The sequence below is a fragment of the Schistocerca serialis genome, chromosome 5 (assembly GCF_023864345.2).
Source record: "Schistocerca serialis cubense isolate TAMUIC-IGC-003099 chromosome 5, iqSchSeri2.2, whole genome shotgun sequence".
NCBI classification, from domain to species: Eukaryota; Metazoa; Arthropoda; class Insecta; order Orthoptera; family Acrididae; genus Schistocerca; species Schistocerca serialis.
Window position 1 is genome coordinate 417,360,657 of NC_064642.1, and position 21,745 is coordinate 417,382,401.

At 40.9% G+C, this 21,745-nt stretch overlaps 1 protein-coding gene across 3 annotated transcripts in view; it reads right to left on the minus strand.

The window, feature by feature from the left end:
• Nucleotides 1-21,745, minus strand: part of LOC126481164 (peptide transporter family 1) — a 338,990-nt gene that overhangs the window by 49,680 nt on the left and 267,565 nt on the right. For all 3 annotated transcript variants that reach the window (XM_050104731.1, XM_050104732.1, XM_050104733.1), the window contains 2 exons: nt 17,244-17,411; nt 9,783-10,031 (listed from right to left, as the gene is read on the minus strand). In XM_050104731.1, the coding sequence (XP_049960688.1) occupies nt 9,783-10,031; nt 17,244-17,411 (417 nt within the window). The remainder of the gene's footprint in view (nt 1-9,782; nt 10,032-17,243; nt 17,412-21,745) is intronic.

A 21,745-nucleotide genomic window follows, 5' to 3' on the forward strand; every position in this document is an offset into this window, starting at 1 on the left:
AAATACCCTGCTTCAGAGAGCTATTACGTATGTGGCTAAGAATCCCACTTAGGCTATCTCTTGGGAGCAAGCTTTTATTATCCTGCTGAAAATGCCATCAATTCCATGTGAGCTTTTATTCTTGAGAGAATTTATTATCTTCCTAATTTCAGAAGGAGAGGTGGGTGGAATTTCAATTGTATCAAATTGTGTGGGTAAGGCCTCTTCCATTTACTGCCTTGCTTCTTCTAATGAACATTTAGATCCTATTTTCTCTACAACATTTAAAAAATGATTATTCAGAATGTTTTCGACTTCTGGCTTGTTGTTTGTCAAGTTTGCATATAAGTAGCAGTCATCTGTTCTGAATTATAAAAGGCAGGATACTTCTAAGACAGATACGTCAGCACTTCTGTTCATGGGAATTTTAATGTCTCTTGTAACTAAGAGCTCACATCTGTTAAGTTGATCACTGTTGCTACTGAGTTCTCTGTTTCCCCTAACACAAGTTGGGTGACGTCGTTGACTTGTACAACAAATTTGTAATAGTACCGACATATGGTTGCTTCTGGATGCAACATCTACTTTCTCTCATGAAATTCTGCTGCTGTAATGGTAAGTTGGATGTTTTACATTGTAGGGGCCCCGATGGCTTTTTCGGGTTTCTGTGGAAGCCTAGAAGTAAAGCATATCAGAAGCCAGAGGCAGCTAGTGGACATAGTATGTTGGCATGCTACTGGCATCAATAAGGCTAGCACCACATTCCTGGCTACACACCAGAAAGACGTTTCCTCAGCAGGCCAAGCCAGGCAATTACTACACCTTCAGGCCATGAAATTGTTGTCCTGTATAAAGCTCAAAGTGGTAAAACATCATAGCAGCTGAGTTACTCACTTGTCTATGAGCTTGCCAATTTCAGTTAAGGGATGAGCGATCTATCAGAGCCTATTGGAAAGAAGGGGGTACAATGGGTGACGAGAGGATATGAACCTACCAGCAATCATGATAAGTTTGAGCCTTCGCCATTGTGGAGACATCTCCTTGTACTGATCCCTCTCCTGTGACTTAGTACCATATCTGGGCCACTACAGCAGCAGATGCCTGCCCAGGTGGGCGGCAGCAGCAGCAGCCTCCTGCCCAGGTGTGAAGCAGTTTGACTCTGGGGTTGCGTCACCTATCTTCTCTGGTGCGTGGCACCATGGTGCCTTGTGCCACTATTTTTTGGAGCAGAACTTCTCAACAAGAGGCTGGTTTCCCCTACCAGCACCCCAGCCACCCACAGCACTGGTGATGCCAGCTTGCTGTGCGGCTTGCCATACTGAGTCAGGTATTGCTAAGGTGGGCATTTGTGTCAGTAAACCTGGGTGCACATCACAGCCACAGACCAGGCAGCAGCTGTCAACACATGTAACAACTGAACACTCGCTATGAGGGGGCATGGTCACTGCACTGTGGTGTCCATTTGTAACTACACAAGTTATGACGAAGAACTTGTCACATTGCCACACTTTCAATGAAGCCTCCACTGTCCAGCATCCTCACCTCAACCCCTGCCACTGACCATCCTGGCATAAGTAGCAGCCTGATGCCCCTGATCTACTTCAGTCAACATCAGAACTGCTGGCATCATCTACGGTTGATGTCAGATGATTCCGATGGAAGGAAGACTGACTTTAACGTCCTGTCACCATCAAGGTTGTTAGAGGTACACCACAAGCTCAGATTGTGTCAAGTGTCAAGGATGAAGGAGGAAATTGGCCATGCCTTTTCAAAGGAACCATCCTGAGACTTGCCTGGAGCAATTTAGAAAAATCTTGGAAACCTAAATCTGGATGACTGGACAAGGGCTTGAACTATCAAACGATTCTGTCAGCATGCAAATGAAATCACAGCAGCAGCCAGCAGTACCAGCACAGTAGAGTGAGTAAGAAAACTGTTGTCCTGCTTGTGGATGTGGGGGAGATTGGCTCTACATGAATGAGAAATACATCATAATTTGAGAGTTAATTTGTTCAGGCTACTAGAATCAGCTGATTTATCACGGTTCCTCATGAACTGTAAATAAGATTTTTTACAGCCTGTTAGAGGTACATGGTGTAACATGCTGGGGCACAGTGCACCATATGCAAAATCTGTGTCAGTAGTATGTCAAAATATATCTTTGATGATCCATAGTAGTACTTAGTGGGACAACATTCCACACAGGGAAACTGTTGTCTATGCATTGCTGTGGCAAGGAATGTCTAAAGGAAGGTGCCATCTAAACTGCAAACAAGAACACTAATGTCGGATTTGCACAATATTGTACTTGAGGGGTGAGTGTGGAGCCGGATGTACCAGTTAGTACACTGTGAAGGAAGTGAGGTGTTGGATACTTCACATTGCTTTGTTAGAAGGGGCACTGTACACAGCAAGTGGGAATTGGTGGAGAACAGTATCCATGAATCTCGATAATTTTAGCAGGAAAGATAAAAAGATAAGAAAGGGAATTATTATGTGAATTTGGACATCCTGAAGGATGATGTGGATCCTTGGAATGTAATCTTGATCAGCTGTGTGCTACTGTTAGAATTGCATTGTGTAAAAGAATAGAGCAGCTACTGAGGACAAAAAGAGATAAAAATGGAAAAATTGTTACTAGGGTTTGAGGACTTTTTCCTTCAAGAACCTTTGACAGCAACACCCATGATGCAAAATCAGATACCACTGAGAAACGAAGCACTAGAGAACCATAAACTATATCAGTTGCTTCATTATTTGTGCCCATTATGGAAGAATTTATTGAACATAAATTATCCAGTGGGATAATAAACGGAATGGTAGTCCATGGGATGCTACTATTGGGGTTGTGGTGAAGAAATTGTCAGATGGTCCCAATAAATATTGGTTTCTTGTGACTATAGACATCTTAACAGTAAATAAAAATGACAGTGATTACTGCAAAGCACGTTCCTAATATCATAGAGACCACTGACAATTTAGGACAGTGCTGATATTTTTCCACTATGAGTTTGAGAAGGAGATACCACCAGACAGAGGAAGCTCCAGAGAACCAACTAAGGACAGCATTTTCAGTCTCCTGGGGTCATCATCAGTACAGAAGGTTACTGTTTGTACTGAAGAATGCTCCAGCAAAATTTCAACTTTTATCAGATGGTATTCTGAGGAGATTAAAGCCTGGGCATTGCTTGGTACATTTGGATGATATAACTGTGTTCTCGAAAGAGATGGATGAACACAGGCAGCAGCTGAGAGACTTTTTAAAAGATTGCAATAGCATGTTTCATATTGAGCCCAGAGAAGTGTCATTTCATCAAGTAGGAAGTCAGTTTCTTACATTGTATAATCAGTGGGGAAGGAGTCAAGATGGACCTGAGACTGATATTAGTGCTACAATACTTTTTGATTCCTAAGACAGGTAAGGAGTTACTGTTGTTTCTAGGACTCTCTAATTATTATTCTCAGGATATCAGAAAGAACCTGTGTTACCATGCAACACATCCAATAAGGACTCTCAAATTATTATTCTCAGGATATCAGAAAGAACCTGTGTTACCATGCAACACATCCAATAAGGTGCTGGGGTATGTACAGCAAAGAGGTCAGTGGCAATGAGTGTCCAATAGTTTCTGATTCACATCAGATCATCACAAATAAAAAGGACTTTTCCACACTGGGGAGAGAGATGTTTAATCTGACAAATGGAATTACATATATTTGGTGTTACTTATAAAGGGAAAAGTTTAAAGTAGTTGCAGATCATGCAGTTATAAAATGGATTTCAGGCTTGAAGAACCTGTCCAGTAGGTTAACAAGGTGGGCATTGCATGTGAGTGAATTTAATTATGAAGTAGTATGTACAGAAGGGAAGAGACATGGAAAAACAGATGGGTTGAAAAGGAAAGTGAGCATAATACAAACACGGGGACTTAGCCTTGCCGAATGGCAAGCAGTGCAAAATTCTGACAGTGACTGCAAGATATAAAGGACACAGCTGCCATTCAGCAAGTGTGATGGTCTGTTGTGTAAGGTTATGAGGTTGAGGCCACATGTAGTGGTGACAGCAGAAAACAGAGAGGAAGCACTTGAAGGAAGGTCACAGCCACAGGCTATCCAGACATGTAGATTGTAGGGGAAGTAATTGGACAGTAGCAGAGAGGAACTGGTGTAGAGGAAGAAATGAAGATGTAGACCAATGTGTGAGGAGATGTGTGCAGTGTGCAAAGAGTAGATATGAGCCATAAACAAATGTTAGTTCAGAGACCACCAAACCATTTGAAATGATTGGAATGGATATGTAGGCTACATTTAGCCAGACACTTAAGTCAACAGCTACTGATCGCTTTTGTAGATATGTGGAAATTATCGTAATCTCTAATCAGCAGGCAGCAACAGTTGTGCAAGTCACAGTCCACAATTTGTTATTGAAGTTCAATGTGCCAGAGACCACAATCATGGACCACAGGACAAATTTCATGCCTGGCTTAATGAAACAGTTATGTATGTTTCTACAGATTCAGAAAGTAAGAACTAGTCTGCTACAGCCACAGCCAAAACATAGAACAGAAAGGGTACGTCATGCTCTTAGGAAGATCCTAAGTCACTATGTGAACTCTGACCATAATGACTAGGAATATGTCTTTCCTTTGTAGTGACAGCTTACTATTTGAATGTTCAAACCAGTAGAGAGCTGTCCCCATACGAGGTGACATATAGGACAAAAATGAGTGCAAGAGAGGAAACAGTGGTAGTGGGACATATTGTACATCAATGGGAGAAAAAGGAGACTTGGGAGAAAGAAATACATAGTGGCAGTAAGAGGGTGATGCCGAGTATGAAAGCTTAACTATAAAGAGAGACTGGGTAAAAGGATTTAAAACGTTCTGTGTTAAAAGAGCACAACTATGTTCACATGCAAAATTTCTGGTGAGGAACGCAGAATGGGGATTCAGTCAGCTGGTTCCCCACTTTTCTGTCATTCTTTTAAAAAGGAATATATTCACCTTTATTGTGCTCTGACAGCAGTATTTTTGCACTGGTAAGATATTAGTAGAGCTGGATCACAGATTGACAAGGATGATTCATCATGGATACTGTAAAATGAGAGGAGTTGTAATATGTCTTTCAAGTTTATAAATGAGAAAGGAGAAATGAGAGATAATTGTGAGTCCACAGGTATTACAGTCTTCTTTTACTACATCTATACCCTACAAACCACCATGAGGTGCATGGCAGAGGGCATGTCCCATTGTACCAGTTATTAGGGTTTCTCCTTGTATCATTCATGTATGGAGAGTGGGAAGAATGATTGATGTACTTGATACCCTATATGATTGTACTTTTGACAAGAAGTGTAGGTGTAGTACTGAGTCAAATGCTTTTTGGAAATCAAGAAATACTGCATCTAACTGATTGCCTTGATCCAAAGCTTTCCGCAGGCAAGGTGAGAAAATTGCGTATTGAGTTTCACATAATCAACGTTTTTGAAACCCATGATGGATGGAATTTAAGAGGTCACCCTATTGAAGATCCTTCAATATGTTTGATCTCAGAATATGTCCTAAGATTCAACAACAGATCGATGTTAAGGATACTGGATGGTAGTTTCTGGATTACTTCTGCTGCCCTTCTTGTCGACTGGTGTGACCTGTGCTTTTTTTCCCAAGATCTGGGCATGACCTTTCGTTCAAAGGAACTACACTAGATTATAGTTAGAGGGGGGGCTAACTCAGCCACAAATTCAGTACAGAATCTGACAGGGATTCCATTGGGGTCTGAAGCTTTGTTCAGTTTTAATGATTTCAGCTGTTTCTCAAGACCACTCATACTAATACTGATTTCACTCATCTTTAAAGTGGCACGAGGATTAAATTGGAACAATTCTCCTGGATTTTCCTTCGTAAAGGAAATTTGGAAACAGAGTTAAGCATTCCAGCTTTTGCTTTGCTACTCTCAGTTTCAGCCCCTGTCTTGTCCATTAGGGACTGGACACTAACTTTGATGCCACTAACAGCCTTTACATACAACCAGAATTTCTTTGGGTTCTGTGAAAGATTATTTGACAATATTCTACTGTGGTAGACAAAAGGCATCAGGCATTGCTCCCTTGACAGCCAATGCTTTTCATTTAGCATCTCTCTATCTGCAGTACTACGCTTTGTTTTACACCTGTTATGCAGTAATCTCCATTTCTTCACAAGTTTCCATACAGTGATGACTGTATACCATGGAGGTCCCCTTCTATTATAAACTGTACTACTGGGTACATATCTATCCAGTGCATGGTCAGCTGTTCTTGTAAACTTTTGCCATAGTTCCTCTACGTGCTCCTGCCCTTTGCCGAAAGTTTCAAGTTCCTCATTGAGGTGTGACACTACTGTTTTTTTTTACCTAGTTTACTGAACATGTATATCATTACTGCTTGTTTTAGTTGTCCTTTGTACTTTGGTACTCATTGCTGCCACAACTATGTCATTATCACTGATACCAGTTTTGATGTGGACATCCTCAAAGAGGTCAGGTCTATCTGTTGTCATTAGAGCCAATATATTTACATTGTGAGTGGTGTTTCAAGCTATGTTTCATAGGATGTCTTATCATGTGCATCACTAGCAAAACTGCAATATTCCCAATTGATTGTTGGATGATTAAATTCTCCACCAATGATTACAGTATGTTTGAGGACCTTACATACAAGTTAAATGACATTATCTCTAAAGTTTTCAGATACATTAGGAGATGACTCTGGTGGGTGATAGAAGGATGTAATTACCATTTTATGCCTATCTCTTATTCTGAGTCTTACTCAAGCAATGTCACATGCAGCTTCAATTTCTATCTCAGTAGATTTAAGTTTCTCATCTACTGCAACAAATACACCAGCTTAATTTCCTATTTGCCTGTCCTTTTGATATACATTTACATTTTCCCAAAAAAACTCACTGCTACTAATTTCAGATTTTAGCTAGCTTTCTCTACCTACTATTATGTGAGATTCACTGTCTTTCTTGAGTGCTTCAAAGTCTGGCAGTTTGTTGGGAATGCTTTTGCAGTTTACCATTAGGATTTTAACACTCTCACCCATGGGAGGCATTTCTTTCAATCTTATACCTTCTGGGTTTTCTAGAGCTATCAGTATCAGGACTGGATGGCGAATCGCCTAATATAAAAAACCCTTATGTGCACCCACACACAGTCAGCTACCTGAGTAGCAGCCTCTGATGTGTAGTGCACTCAGGAGAGCTAATGAGCCACCAAGTAGTTTGTAGCTGTAGGTGAGAGACTAGGAGCTAAGTATTGTAAAGAAACTGCAGCCTCTGAGCCTTTGAGTCCATGCCACCAAGCACTATTCTGCAGAAGTTATTTGTAGATATTTAATGTTAATAACCATGTATCTTATGTCTGTTACACACCAATCCTGGGTAGAGACCTGGGGGACAGGTCTTTACAAGGGAGGGGTATACAGTGGCCCAGATGATTTTTGGTGATTCTGTGAAACTTTAGCAGTAAAACATTTCAGACCCAAAGGCAGCCAGTGGGCACAGTATGTGGGCATGCCACTTGCAGCAATAAGGCAGTTAATTCATCCTGAGATGGGCCAGACTTGGCACAACATTCTTGGCCATGCAGTAGGAAGGTGTTGCATCAGCAGGTTGAGCCAGGTCATTACTACAGTATCAGGCTATGAAATTATTGTCCTGTGTGTGTTCTGAAGTGGTAAAGCATCTTAACAACTAAGCCACAGACTTGTATATTGCAAAAGGTCGAGCAGACACACCTCTGTGTGAAGTCAGAATAGCTGTTGGGACCATGTGAAGCATCAAGAACACCAGTAAAACATTATTAGAGTTCCGTTATTTATTCACAGAGTTTACAAGTCGCTGTCCTTCTGCAGCAGCTTCACACTGGATTCTGTGTGCCATCCACCAAGTCATCTCAGCATTTGCATGCCCAGATGTTGATGTCAGCAACCCTGTGGTTTGGCAGCTGCTGCTAGTCAAAAGGGAGATGGCTGCCCAGCATGAAGTGGTTTCGTGCCATCTCCAGAGTGTATTCAGACACACTCTGAATTCTACGATGACCCTAAATGAACCATCCATGATGTGCCTGGCATCGGTAGTCATGTGCTCAGTTGATCTCCACCCTACCCCTGGTAGGTTTCAGCACCTGAAGGTATCCGAGTGTTGAACAGGAACATGGGTCCAAGAGGCCTTGTTGCTGGCTTCTGTGTTGAAGACCAGTATTGGCAGCACTCTGCAATGTGGTGTTGTCAGATGACATTCAGTTTCTCCATCTGTAGATGGTAGGGAGCAAGCAGCATGAAGTTCATTCAGTGAAGACTATCATCTTGATTACATCATAGACTGTGCTAGAGCAACTAGGACATAGACTCATTACAGTATCATAATCATGGAATTGAGTGCTATTTCTGTGAGTGCCATCAAATCTAATGATCAACTCATCACAAGAACTGGAGTATTTAAAAGGAGCTAGTGTGAGGCTATGACACAAAGCTCAGTTCATAATGATTGAATGAGTTCTCCTCATTCTGCTACATTCACTTAACAGGCTATTAACTCTATGGCAGTCCCTCACTATGTGCTCTTCTCTTATGAGATAGATACAGTTCCTTGCAGCATTCTTTATAAGCTAATTAATATCCTTGTCTCACTTCCTTTGGTTTTTCATCCTCTATTCTGCTGAATGCTTATTCCTTACTTGGCCAACAGTGCCACTGATCTGACCAACTTGCAACAGAATGGCTTGCTTCCTGCTTCCAGCTCTGTTTCTGGCACGACTTAGATTTGTCTGGGGAATGCAAATGAGTTTTAATAAAAAAATTCTAATTTATAGCCCTTACTATTCTATGCCATAAAAATATAAACTCGCCAATTTTAATTAAGGGATAGCAGTCTAGCAGCACCTGTTGGGATGAGAGGGCTACATGGGTGATGAGGGGACATGGACCAGCTATCAGCTGCCATCAGTTTGAGCCTTTGCCATCACAGGATCATCTTTTGGTACCGATCCGTCTTTTTGGACTTAGTACCACACCACTTGGGGGCATCTTCTAGCCTGCAACAGCCACAGCAGCAGCAGCAGCAGCAGCAGGCCAAGCAGCTGCTGTCAACACACTGTGCACAGCAACTGAACACTTGCCAAAAGGGGCATGGTCACTGCACTGTGCCATCCATCTGCAGCTATATGAGTCACAGTAAGGAACTTGTCTTGTTACTACTATTTCACTGAAGCCTCCATCATCCTAGATCCTTGCCTTGACCTCTGGCTGCTGACCATCCCGGTCTGTTACAACATGAAGGTCTGCCATTTGTTTGGTTAGTTCAGCTACTTGTGTCTGAAGTGCTATATGGAATCTTCTGCTTTAGAAGAGAGATCATTGACATATGTATAGGTGAAAATATCAGATAAAACATACAAATGACAAGTAATTAAAGTAAAAATGATTCAGTATTTTGATAGTTTCGAAAATATTTTCTTTCCCATGCTGCTTGTTAGCAACATCTGGAAAGTATTGCATTGTGGATTTCCATCATTCCTCCCCCCCCCCCCCCCCCATTTTTCCATTTGTATTTATTTATTAATCATGAATAGGTTTACTGCCATTGCCTTTACTGTTCACAGATTTGAGTGATATACATGTACCCAATTTCAAGGAAGCAGCTCATTGAGTATGGCTTATTTCCACAATGTTCAGTATTTTAACACCATTATTGTGACAATTTGATAACTTATCAACAGAATTGGGTTTGAATTGTTTTAAATTTAGGTTCATAAACAATTACCTCAAGTTGAAGTTCCACTATGGCAGATATAATAAAAGATATGGCTGCAAGAACACCACCAACTCCAATCCTCTGAAGAGGTTTTTTCAGAAGATTGCACTTTTCAAAGAGAGGATATATGCCAGCTTCAAAAACAGGAATAAACACTAGAATGAGGACAGGATTGACAACCTGCATCTGATCTGGTTTCAAAGACCACGATCCCAACTCGCCAGTCATTCTTGTAGCTTGAAATGTCCAGCGAGAACCCTGTAAAAGGCAAGTAAAGTGAGCAACAAAATTATGGGCATAAATTTCTGTAAGTAATAACACTAATCTACTTAATGCAAGAATGAACCACAGGAACTGATTTACATACAATATATTTCTTAGATAAAGAGTAAGCATTTACTTCTACTGTATAAAGTGATGGGAATATTAGTATTTCATGTAACACAATGGCAATATTACAGGCAATGAGGAGGTAGGAGAAAGATTATCATGGGATGACCTATGAAATTGGTGTTTGTCTTGTAAAATAAAGCGAATTATTTTTGGTTAGATAAAATATAGCAATAAGTTATTTTCATTGCACAGCTAACCTTATGTTATTTCTCTTGGCACACTAAATATCAGCAGAATGGACAAAAATGCAAACTACCCAAGAGTAGATGGGTATGGTCAACAGTGCGAAAACTCTTCGCATCTTTTTCATTTATGGTGTTTTGAAGAAATATGTTTGGCACTCTCCACTCATTACCCAATACCACCCAAAACTAGAACAATTTAGCTGTGTCATTCACAAGGACTTTTGTTATCACTCATTGTGCCCTCAAATGAGGAACATTCATTTCATTGCCCATCCAACCCACAAAATGTCCTGAGTCACCCTTACGCAACACTTACTTCGAGCCCCTTGGTACGTGGGCTGCATCCATGTGGAAGGCTCAGTTGCAAGACCTAACCCAAATCAGTACATCCTGTTCCATTCCTGTCACAGAAATATCTTACCCTGTCAGAAGCAGGACCAGCTTTGAAAAGTACTCATATCATATAACAGTTCTGCTATGGCTTCTGCACAGTCTATCTTGTGAACACGGCTTCCAACCTGCTGTCCATTTGGTTGAATAGCCACTACCAAACAGTGACCAAGAGATAGGTTGACCACACAACTGGCAGGACATTCTGCTGAGCACAACTGTTCTTACATCACATTTTCTCACCGTGCATTCTGCCTGGCCTGCCTTTGTCTCTGTCTTACACCCCACCTCCACCTCCATTCCCATACATCTTACTTTATTCTATTAACCTACACTCATATTTATCTCCTTGGTCAGCATCCTCCTCTGTTATACTTCCCCAACCCTTCCCAAACAACTCCGACATTTCATTTTCTGCCGTACAACTTTCCCCATGCACCACCACAGGCTTAGTGGTGCCACATTCCTACCATGTTTCCTTGCTGCCTTCACCTGCCAGCTGTCGGCATCCCATCTCTTCAGCCCTCCCTTCCTTTGAGTCCCCACTTCCTTGGTCCTCCCATCCACATCACCCAACAAAATCCCTCATCCTACCTACACTGCAGTGACAGGAACATGCAGTTAGGTGGAACAGTATACCGTCCATATGTATTAGTTTTTTGTTAGCTATGAAGGAGGCTTTGTCTGAAAGTTTAGCAATGTTTCCAGTCTTGTCTATAGTCCCATCAACTACTCAAGGTCTCAGTTGTACAATGAGTGGCTTATAGTTGCACATGAAGAATTCTTGTGTCCAAAATGCTACAATGTTATCAGACAGAAAGGGCCATATAATATTTTTGAAAAACAAAGCACAAATATGCAATATTACTAACTGTGAAAGGATAGGTTGCTATTCACCACAAAGAAGAGCCACAGAGATGTAGATAGGTACAGTGAAGAGACTTCTAAACATGTAACCTTTCAGACAAAAAATTCCTCCTTCAGAAACAGAAAGAACACATTTATTCACACAGCCACAATTTTCACTCACATGGCCACTGTCTCCAGCCACTGTGGCCCAACTTCCACCCAGAACTTTCCATTGCCCAGTACTGTTAATTTAAGTTATCACACTCCAACAGCACTGTGCATACTCTACAAAGAGTGAAATAATTTCATTTCAATATTTAGTATAGATAAGTGAACTGCATAGAGCAATTTGCCAGAAAATATATTACATCATGTACCAAAGTGAAACTCTGTTCACAATAGTATAAGATGGGACACAAAAATTTTATGTAGCAGGCAAAAGTGTCATGTACTGTAGTTCAAAGATTCACTTCACGGGGGAAATGCTTCCATCTGCTAATCAGCACAGTCTTGTGTGTTGGTTCAAGCAGTACAGTTATACTCTCTCTGAGATGACATATTCAGTCAGTGATTTTTAACTGTGGTTGATCCTAAAGAACTGATGGTCAGAGAGAAGTTCTGTATTCTGTCACCAAAACCTGCAGCTCAGATCATGAGAGTGCTGAAAGCAGCATTTAAATAAGGTGCTCTAGGTTAACTGATAGTATGAGTGGTTTTCATATTTCAATTTATGGGACATGTCACTTTAAAACACTTGACATCACAATGTAATGAATGCATTGAAAGAGATCAACAAAGATAACTGTTGGATGACTGCTGAGACCTTTGTGTCATGTATGCATGTCAGTACATTTTACTGGGGGAAATGAACCCACAACATGTTGTTACATAATTTGTGCTGTAGATGTTCAATACGGGCCACAGTGTAAATCAGGTCACTTCTTTTTGTAACAAGCAGGTGCCATGTCACGGATTGCACGGGCCCTTGCTGGAGGTTCGAATCCTCCCTTGGGCATGGGGGTGTGTGTTGTTCTTACCATAAGTTAGTTTAAGTAGTGTGTAAGTCTAGGGACCAATGATCTCAGCGATATGGAGACTTGGGAACTCACACACATTTGAACAAGCAGGTTAAACAGCAAAATCATATGAATTTTTCTTCTGAAGTTGTTATCGATGACAAAAGATGGTGCTACAATTATGACCCAGTGATTAAACAGCAGCCAAGTCAGTGGAACCACTACCATCACTAAGACTAAAATAAGCACATCAAGTGATATCACACATGGAATGAATCCACATTTGTTTACTTGACATGAAGTAGACAGTGAACAAAGAATTTCTTTCACCAGGACCAAATCTTAATCAGGTTTGCCTTGGTATTTTGAAGTATGAAAATTTGCAATGAAAGTGCCTATAGTTGAGACAGCATAAGAAGACCTGACAGCTCACAGTATGGTTGGCAGATTTCAGCTGCAAAGTGCCAACAACTGCAGATGAAAACAGTAACCATCTGCAGAGCTGTGACAACACTGAGATGTTGCCTTAGAGACATTTAAAAATCACAGTATGTTATTTGTTGAGGCAGCCCCATAAAGCTGCCATGCAGAACCCTCTGCAGCTGTCAGGGATCAGCTTACGGTGACTTAACTATAGACAGGCACCATTTTGCTGCATAACCATAGTCGAGGAAAAATGTCAGCAGTTCAACAGCAGCATCCCACTTAAAGACTTCCTGATGTGCTTCCAGCAGAGGGAAAATTTAACTAAAAGAAGTGCACTGTATCAGATGAACATTACTTTGAAGGGAACTGAACTTTAATGTGTGGTGCGCACTATCTTTCACTCTTGTTTCTTTGGACTGCTTTGTTCTAGCTGCTTCTTGGCACGTAACTTGTTCTTCTGCCACGTTTGTTCATTTTGTCTCAGTGATTAATAAATGCATATTTGATATTTAGTGTTTGTTTGTACTGACTTACCATATAGGATAACCACAGTGGTGACTCCGACACTGTCATTATCTCATTGCAATTTATTTTGTGCTTGTTTTCATCATTTCCAAACTTCGTGTGCCAGCCCACATTGTTTCCACCACAATGGATCTACCAGAGTCTTTCAGTGCAAGTGTCATGTGCCCTATTAACTGTGCTTGTGACCACAAGCGGTGAAGTGTACCTAAAGCGAGTTTGGTTAAAAGTGAACAATTTTTTAGTCCAGCCACACAAGTGACCACCTAACCTTAACTGGATCAATATGGCCACCATCTAGTGTGGCAGCACAACAACAGCCAAACATCCACAACATGGACAGTGCATGCCATCTAATGACGTCATTGGTGATCTTCCAGTTAAAGACACTGTGGTTTATCCTTCATCCACCCCACCCCACTCTTATGCACCTGCATAGTCTCTACCTTTGCTGAGTTGCCACACACGCGGTGAACTATACATCGCTATCTGCAGAACCACAATGAGGTGACCCAACACATGCCTCTACTACGTCTTCTCACCAACCAGCTCCCATGTCGAGCATTCCATTGCCTGCTGTCATTTTCGCATCTCCACGGCCGAAATTCAAGACACACCTGCATGTGCCCTTCCCGATTCTTCATACCGTGTGGCTCCTGCACATCGCCTCCCATTGTCAACTACAGCCAATGACCCAACTATGCCACCCCTTTTCATCATGAACAGACATTGCCTGCGGATCCCTTCTTGACCCCACTGGCAGATGCCGCTGCCCCCCCCCCCCCCCCCCCTCTTTATGAGTATCGGCCATCAGTAGTGGCACTTGTCATAGGATTCACACCACTGACAGCCCACCTGCATGTTATAAGGCCAGGTGCCTTAATGCTTCCAAACTTCTGAGCGTCAAGGAGATTATTCAGGATCTATTGACTTCGGGCATCCTCCACCCCTCCGATAGCAACTGGTCTTCACCCATTCACCTTGTTCCTAAAAATGACGGCACCTTGCACATGTGTGGGGACTACAGGTCCCATAACGCTCACACCATTATCAATAACTACCCCATTCCTCATAAACAAGATTTCATGCAATTACTACATGGTTCTAATTTTTTCTCCACTTTAGATTGTTCCAAGGCATACCATCAGATCCCTATGCATCCACCATATATTCCTAAGATGGCCATCATCACACCCTTTGACCTATTTGAATACTGTCACATGCCTTATGGATTGAAAAATTCTGCACAGGCATGGCAGCAGTTCATTGATTCCATTTTGCTCCTTCTGCCATTTGCTTACGCTTACTTAGATGATATACTGATCTTTTCCTCCCCTGCTGAGGAGCATCAAGTTCACCTTGATGGGGTTCATTCGGCCCTCGCTGCCAACAGCGTGGTGATCAACCATGTGTTCCACATCAGTGACCTTCCTAGGCCATATCGTCTCTGCCAATGGCCTCCAACTAACGACTTCTCGTGTCGAAACCATACTTGATCTCCCATTCCCCGAGGATTATGCTCAGCTTCGTTTGTTTTCTGGTTATGGCTAATTTTTATTGCCGCCATATTCCTCAGGCTGCCTACATCCAAATGGCCTTCACCGACACCCTCTCCAGCAAAAACAGCACTGGGAAACAGAAGTTGGAGTGGACCAAAACCATGCTCGACACTTTTGGTAACCTTAAAATCGCCCTCACCAAGGCCATCACACTCACCCACCATGAACCTGAGGCCTGTGTCTCCATCACTACTGACATCAGTGACTCAGCTGTGGGTGCTGTTTTAAACAGCACACTGCCGACTACTCCCAACCCCTCTGGTTCATTTCCAAGAAACTGACTAAGAGCCAGTGTAAATAGTCTGCTTTCGACAGTGAGCTCCTTCCAATGTATGAGGCAATTAAACCTTTCCATATTGATATCAAGGAGTGACCTTTCACAGTCTACACAGATCACATGCCACACGTGAATGCTATTTGTAATCCTGCTAAGGACTTTCCACCGAGGCGTTTCCGCCATATAGACTACATGCGTCAACACTCTTCCGACACATAGTGTGGAGAACATTGTGGTGGACTACCTTCCCTGCATCTGCGTGCTAACCACACTGCTGAATCTGGAGGAGCTTGCCCTACTTCAGGCTGAATATGATGATATACAGCGAATAATATCAGACAACAAGTCATCGCTCTCTGTCCAGCCCCATACACTACACGGGTCGACGATCCCTCTCCTTTGTGACACTTCTACAGGCACACACTTCTCCCTGGTCCCTACAGCTCTTTGTCATGGTGTCTTTACTGCCTTGCACGGCTTGGCCCACCCTGGAACACGAGCCACAATGCAGCTGATAATGGAGCGCTTTGCCTGGCCCGGTGTGAAGCATGACTGCTGCACTTGGACCCGCATGTGCATCCCGTGCCAGCACAGCAAGGTTGGCAGGCACACTCAACCTCCATTGGGCAAGTTTGACATTCCAAAGGGGTGTCTTTGGCACGTCCATATTGATGTGGTTGGTCCCCTCCCCACTTCCGAGGGTTCAGATACATCTTATCGATAATCAACCACGTGAACCGCTAGGTCGAGGCGGTCCCTCTTATTGACATCATGGCCGACACCGTCACATGTTCTTTCATCTCTGTGTGGGTTGCTCATTTCAGTTGTCTCCTGTCTCACACGACCGACCAGGGACACCAGTTTGAGTCCACCCTCTTTACACAACTTTGCAAACTCTACCTGCTGGGTATTCGTTCGGCCCATAAAGAAGACTTGAATGCCTCACCCCCTGACATTCTATCTGGAAAACCCCTCCTCCCTCCCACCGAGTTCATCAAGGATTCACCATCAGTCACTACTGTGGATCCTCCTGCTCTGGTTGAATGGGTTTGTATGCATGTTGTGCACCTCCCTACCCCACTGTCATGCCGTCACTCCACCTTGCCTGTGTTCGTCCACAAGGACCTTACTTCGTGCAACTTTGTGATGCTGCAGGACGACACTGTGTGAGCAGCCTTGCAGCCACTTTATTCGGGCCCTCACCACGTGCTACGTCACAGTACAAACACATTGTCATCCACTTACATGGGCATTCACAGACTGTGTCTGTTAATTGACTGAAAGTGACGTGGTCACTTACCAACCTGCCTCCTGATGCTGCTGACCTGTCTTCAGCCAATGTCTCTCCACCTGTGCAGCTGTTGGAAGCACAGGACCTTCGCACCACAGATTCTGATGTGCCTACCTCTCACACCGGCCACTGCCTACAACCGACATGGTGGCACAAAGATTATGAATTCATGTGATGAACCTTCCCTCCGTTCTTCTCTGCACAACCAGGGAGGGATGGTGGGGTGAAAGAGTGAGCAGCTCTATAGCATCTCTGGCACAGAGTGTCCTATCTTTGACTCTTATTTCTTTGGACTGCTTTGTTCTAGCTCATTCTCGGCACGTAACTTGTGCTTCTACCATGTTTGTTCCTTATGTCTCGGTGATTAATAAATGCGTATTCGATACTTAGTGTGTGTTATTACTGTTCAGCCATACATGATAACCACAAATGTATCATAAGAATGTTATCTAGTGAAAGACATTACAACATTGTTTATCTTGACATTGTTAACCAAGCGATGAATTAATGAGTATGTGAGTATGAGTAAATGTTTTAATGCTTATATACCAAATTTTTTTACCTGTTGATCAAAAAGTGCCCAAAAAATTGGCAATGGGATGTACAAAAACATAACTCTTAGTGTTGCCTTTATATCTTCAATAAGGTTCTTGTCATGTTTGTCATCTGCATAGTCCAGCCAGTGGTCACGTTTCTCTCCCTTTGATTTGATCTTTTGAGAAAGAGCATGCTGGAAAAAGAAACACATTAATTGGAAATGTTTTCTTTTTTTAAAATTTAGATTCAGTTTGGAAACATCTCATATGCACAGCTATTTCAGATTTTCCATGCAGAGAAACATGTAACAGGATTATTAACAAATAGGTCATTGCAATGGACATGGAAATGACAGTGAATGTAGTGCACTAAAATTCTTGGAGGACAATCAGAAAACACATTTAATATTATGCTGCCAGTATTAAACAATAAATAATTAAACATTAGGCAATAAAAATTTTATCATGTAAGAAAGTATGCTTGAAAACAGTATGTCCAAGACAGGGAGGAAGAATTTATGAAAACAAGACTTCACAACAGCAGGTTTTCAAACACAGTTGTCATAGAAACAAGTTTGTCAATAACTAACTAAAAAAGATGCCATTTGTTTAATTAATCTTTACATTTTCTGAAAATGTAGAATCTGTGATAACAGAGTCTTGTTAATACCACAAGAAATGATAAATACAGCAAATTAAGCCTTTATTCTGACAGTTTATGAATAAATGTCTTCCATCTACTATCTGTATAACTTTGTTGCCCACTTTGTGGCCTATTTCTTCTTTGGTTGAGGTCATAAGTCTTTTAGTTCAAACACTTTGAGCCTTAGTGACCTAACAATTGTTTGTGAAGCTTTTGCGATGGAGCAGTTCCTGCCCCACTGAAAGCATAACCTAGGACCCTTCAAAGGTTTCAACAGACAGTGAAGGATGCCTCACTTTGATTTCTGGTTGATTGACTGGGGGGGGGGGGGGGGGGGGGGATTTGATTGATTTTATCTGATTTATTTCATGTTCCATAGGTCCAACTGTGTTGGATACACAAGGACGTGGAACAAGTCAGTTTTTTACAAATACAATCTGATAATCTTATAGCATATACAGAAATTTGAGTACACAATTATATAAAAATTTATACAGTAAATTCTTTGGGTAGCAATACAGAAAAAGAAAATACATATTTTCTTAGAATCATTAAAACACTACAGAAAACAGATACAGAGCACACACAGATACAGAGCTCAGGTTAAATAAAATTCTTAGTGGCATTATGTCAATTTGTATTATATAATATTAAAATATTACAATTTATTTAGTTAAAAATTCATTTAGACTGTAAAAAGCTTTTTCTAGCAGAAATATTTTTAGTGCTTTCTTAAACTCACTCTTGTGATGAATCTTAGTCTTTATTTAGGGAGGAAGAGCGTTGAAGAGTTTTGCTCCAGTGTAGTGGTCATCCTTTTGTGCCAAGCTCAAATTTCTCAGTTCACTGTGTATGTCATTCTTCCTCTGTGTGTTATGCTCATGATAATTACTGTTTGGTTGAAATATCTCTGTATTTTTACAAACAAAACACGTGAGAGAAAAAATATATTGGCATGTAGTTGTGTATATTTTAAGATTACGAAAACTATTTCTATTCCCTTGGGCGCAATCCACATATAATTCTTAAAGCTCGCTTCTGTGCAATGAACACTTTCCTTGCTAATGGCTGGTTGCCCCAAAAAATAATTCCGTACTCAATGAGAGAATGAAAATAGCCATAGTATTCCACTTTTGCAGTGTTAGGTTCAACACATGTAGTGACAACCCATAAAGCATAGGTAGCAGAGCTAAGCCTCTTACAGAGATCAATAATATGTGAAGACGAGTTCATTTTCTTGTCAATGTGCACTCCAAGACATTTTGTTGTTTCCATTCTAACTATTGGTTGATTACCACATGTCACACTTATCTCTCTCTCTTTTTCTGTTTTTGTACAGAATTGAATAAAGCTGGTCTTACTGGAATTTAATGAGAGACCATTCACCTTGAACTAATTAACCACATCTGAGAGTATGTGATTAATGAGTTCCTCAAGATTGTTGTCTGTTCTACTGCTCATAAAAATTGTGGTATCATCAGCAAATAATGTAAATTTACACGGCAGGCTTGTACATGATGGTAGATCATTTATAAAAATCAGGAATAATAGTGGCCCAAGAATTGAGCCCTGAGGCACTCCACATGTAATGGAACTCCATTCAGAATCTGAGGAAGTGTCACATACTCCACCCGAACTATTCAAGACAACTTTTTGTTTTCTGTCTTGGAGGTACGACTGTAGCCAATTGCCTGCAACACCACTTATTCCTACTAATTTTGCTTTTTGCAAGAGAATCTGGTGATGAACACAGTCAAATGCTTTGGATAAATCACAGAAAACACCAAGTGCCAGCATTTTTTCATTAAGGGTTTCTAGGACTTCATTTGCAAGTGCGTTGACTGCGTCTTCTGTTGAACGGCCCTTTTGAAAGCCAAATTGGCTCTTGCTGAGAACTCCATTCTTCATGAGATGATCAGTAAAATATGTATTAGGTTTTCTAGAATTTTGGAGAAAGCTGTCAGCAAAGAGAGAGGTCAATTGCCCTTTTTGTACAGGGGCTTCACAATGGCATACTTAAGTCTACTGGGAACAACACCTTTCTGAAGGGAAGCATTGAAAATATGACAGAGAATGTCCTTTATCCACACACAAGAATATTTCAATAAATTACTAGATATATTATCAACCCCTGCAGAATTTGTACTTTTTAGAGACATGATGATTTTTTGAATTTCTTCTACGTGACAGGATTAAGGTGCATTTCCGAAATTGTGTTTGAATATACTGCTTGACAAAGAGTTACAGCTTCATCAACATTGGGCTTGCAACCAATCTGTTGAGTTACTGATAGGAAGTGTTTATTAAAAATCTCAGCCACCGTTTTGGGGTTATCTACAAGGGTACCTTCATATCTGATATTATTTACATCTTCTTTACTTGTTGTATCTCTTCCTGTTTCTTTTTTTACAATGCTCCAAATTGTTTTTATTTTATTATTAGAATTATCTATTTTCTTCTCATAATAAAGGGCTTTTGATTTCCGTATTAGTTTCTTCAAAATTTTACAGTATATTCTATAGTGTTCCCATTTTTCTACATCTTTACAGAATCTTATTGCAGCATAAGTTTCCCTTTTGGTTTTACACGACTGTTTTATACCTTTTGTAATCCAAGGCTTGCTTCCAGAATTGGGAGCGCTGTTTCTGAGACATTTCTTGGGAAATATTTCTTCAAAAAGAGCACAGAATTCATTTATAAAACAGTTAAATTTAGTATCAACATCATCATGGCTATATACTAAAGACCAATCCATTTGCTGCAACCTGTGGTTGAAAGTTCCTTTTGCCTCTTCGTTAATTACTCTTATGAATTTCCATTGAGGAAATTCTTTTTTGAACAGATTAACGTCATAAATAGTGAGAATTTGTCCATCACGATCTGAAAGCCCACTTATATCCTGCCTGACAATATAATTCTGATGTCTATTTACATCTAAAAAAATGTTGTCTGTCATAGTCTGGCACTTGGATGTAATTCTTGTTGGGAAGTTTATTACTGATGTCAGATTATGTAAGGTCATGACAATCTCAAAGTCTATTTTATTCTTATTTTCTGTCAAAAAGTTTATATTGAAATCACATAAAACTACAATATATTTCGCTTTTGAAAGTAACCCCGACAGAAGGCGTTCCATTGAATGCAGAAAAGTTTTTATGTCACCTGGAGGAGCCCTGTAGACAGCCAACACTATTATTGGGTAGAGTTTAGTTGTTATTTCTGTGGCACATGCCTCAAATTGTTGTTCCACACAATATTTCTTAATATCTATAGCTTTGTATGCTACACTATCCTTAATATAAATTGCTACTCCACCTTTATCTTTACTTTCCCTACAGTAGTATGTTACTAAACTATAACTTACCATAGATGGCAAGGCACATTTATCAGTAACATGGTGCTCAGTTAGGCACAAAATCTGGGCATTATTTATACTGTCCTTTTCACTAATGTTAATTAGGAGTTGATCTGTTTTGTTTAAGAGGCCTCTTATATTTTGATGAAAGAAAGAGATGCCTTCCTCTTGCTTTTTCATTCTAGTAGTGCTGTTACCTGACTGAGAATCCATTGGAGTCTGTCTTGAGACAGGAGAGAGGAGACACCTGACACTACCTACTGTTCTCCCTTCTTTTGCTTCAGGACCACACACAAAAAAATCGTTGAGATGAGAAGGAGGCTCAGCATTTCTTCTGTCCAACAGTCTTCTATTTGTTGTTGTCGATGGTGATGCTGTTTCTGACACTTCAAATGTTTGTTCTACCACTACTGCTGTGTTTCCTTGTGAACTTTGAGTCTTCTCGTTTTTGTTATTTTTGTCTAAAATAATACTTGGCTGATGAGGAACAGTAGTTCTTTTGTTGTTGAAATCTATGTCCACTGTTCTTT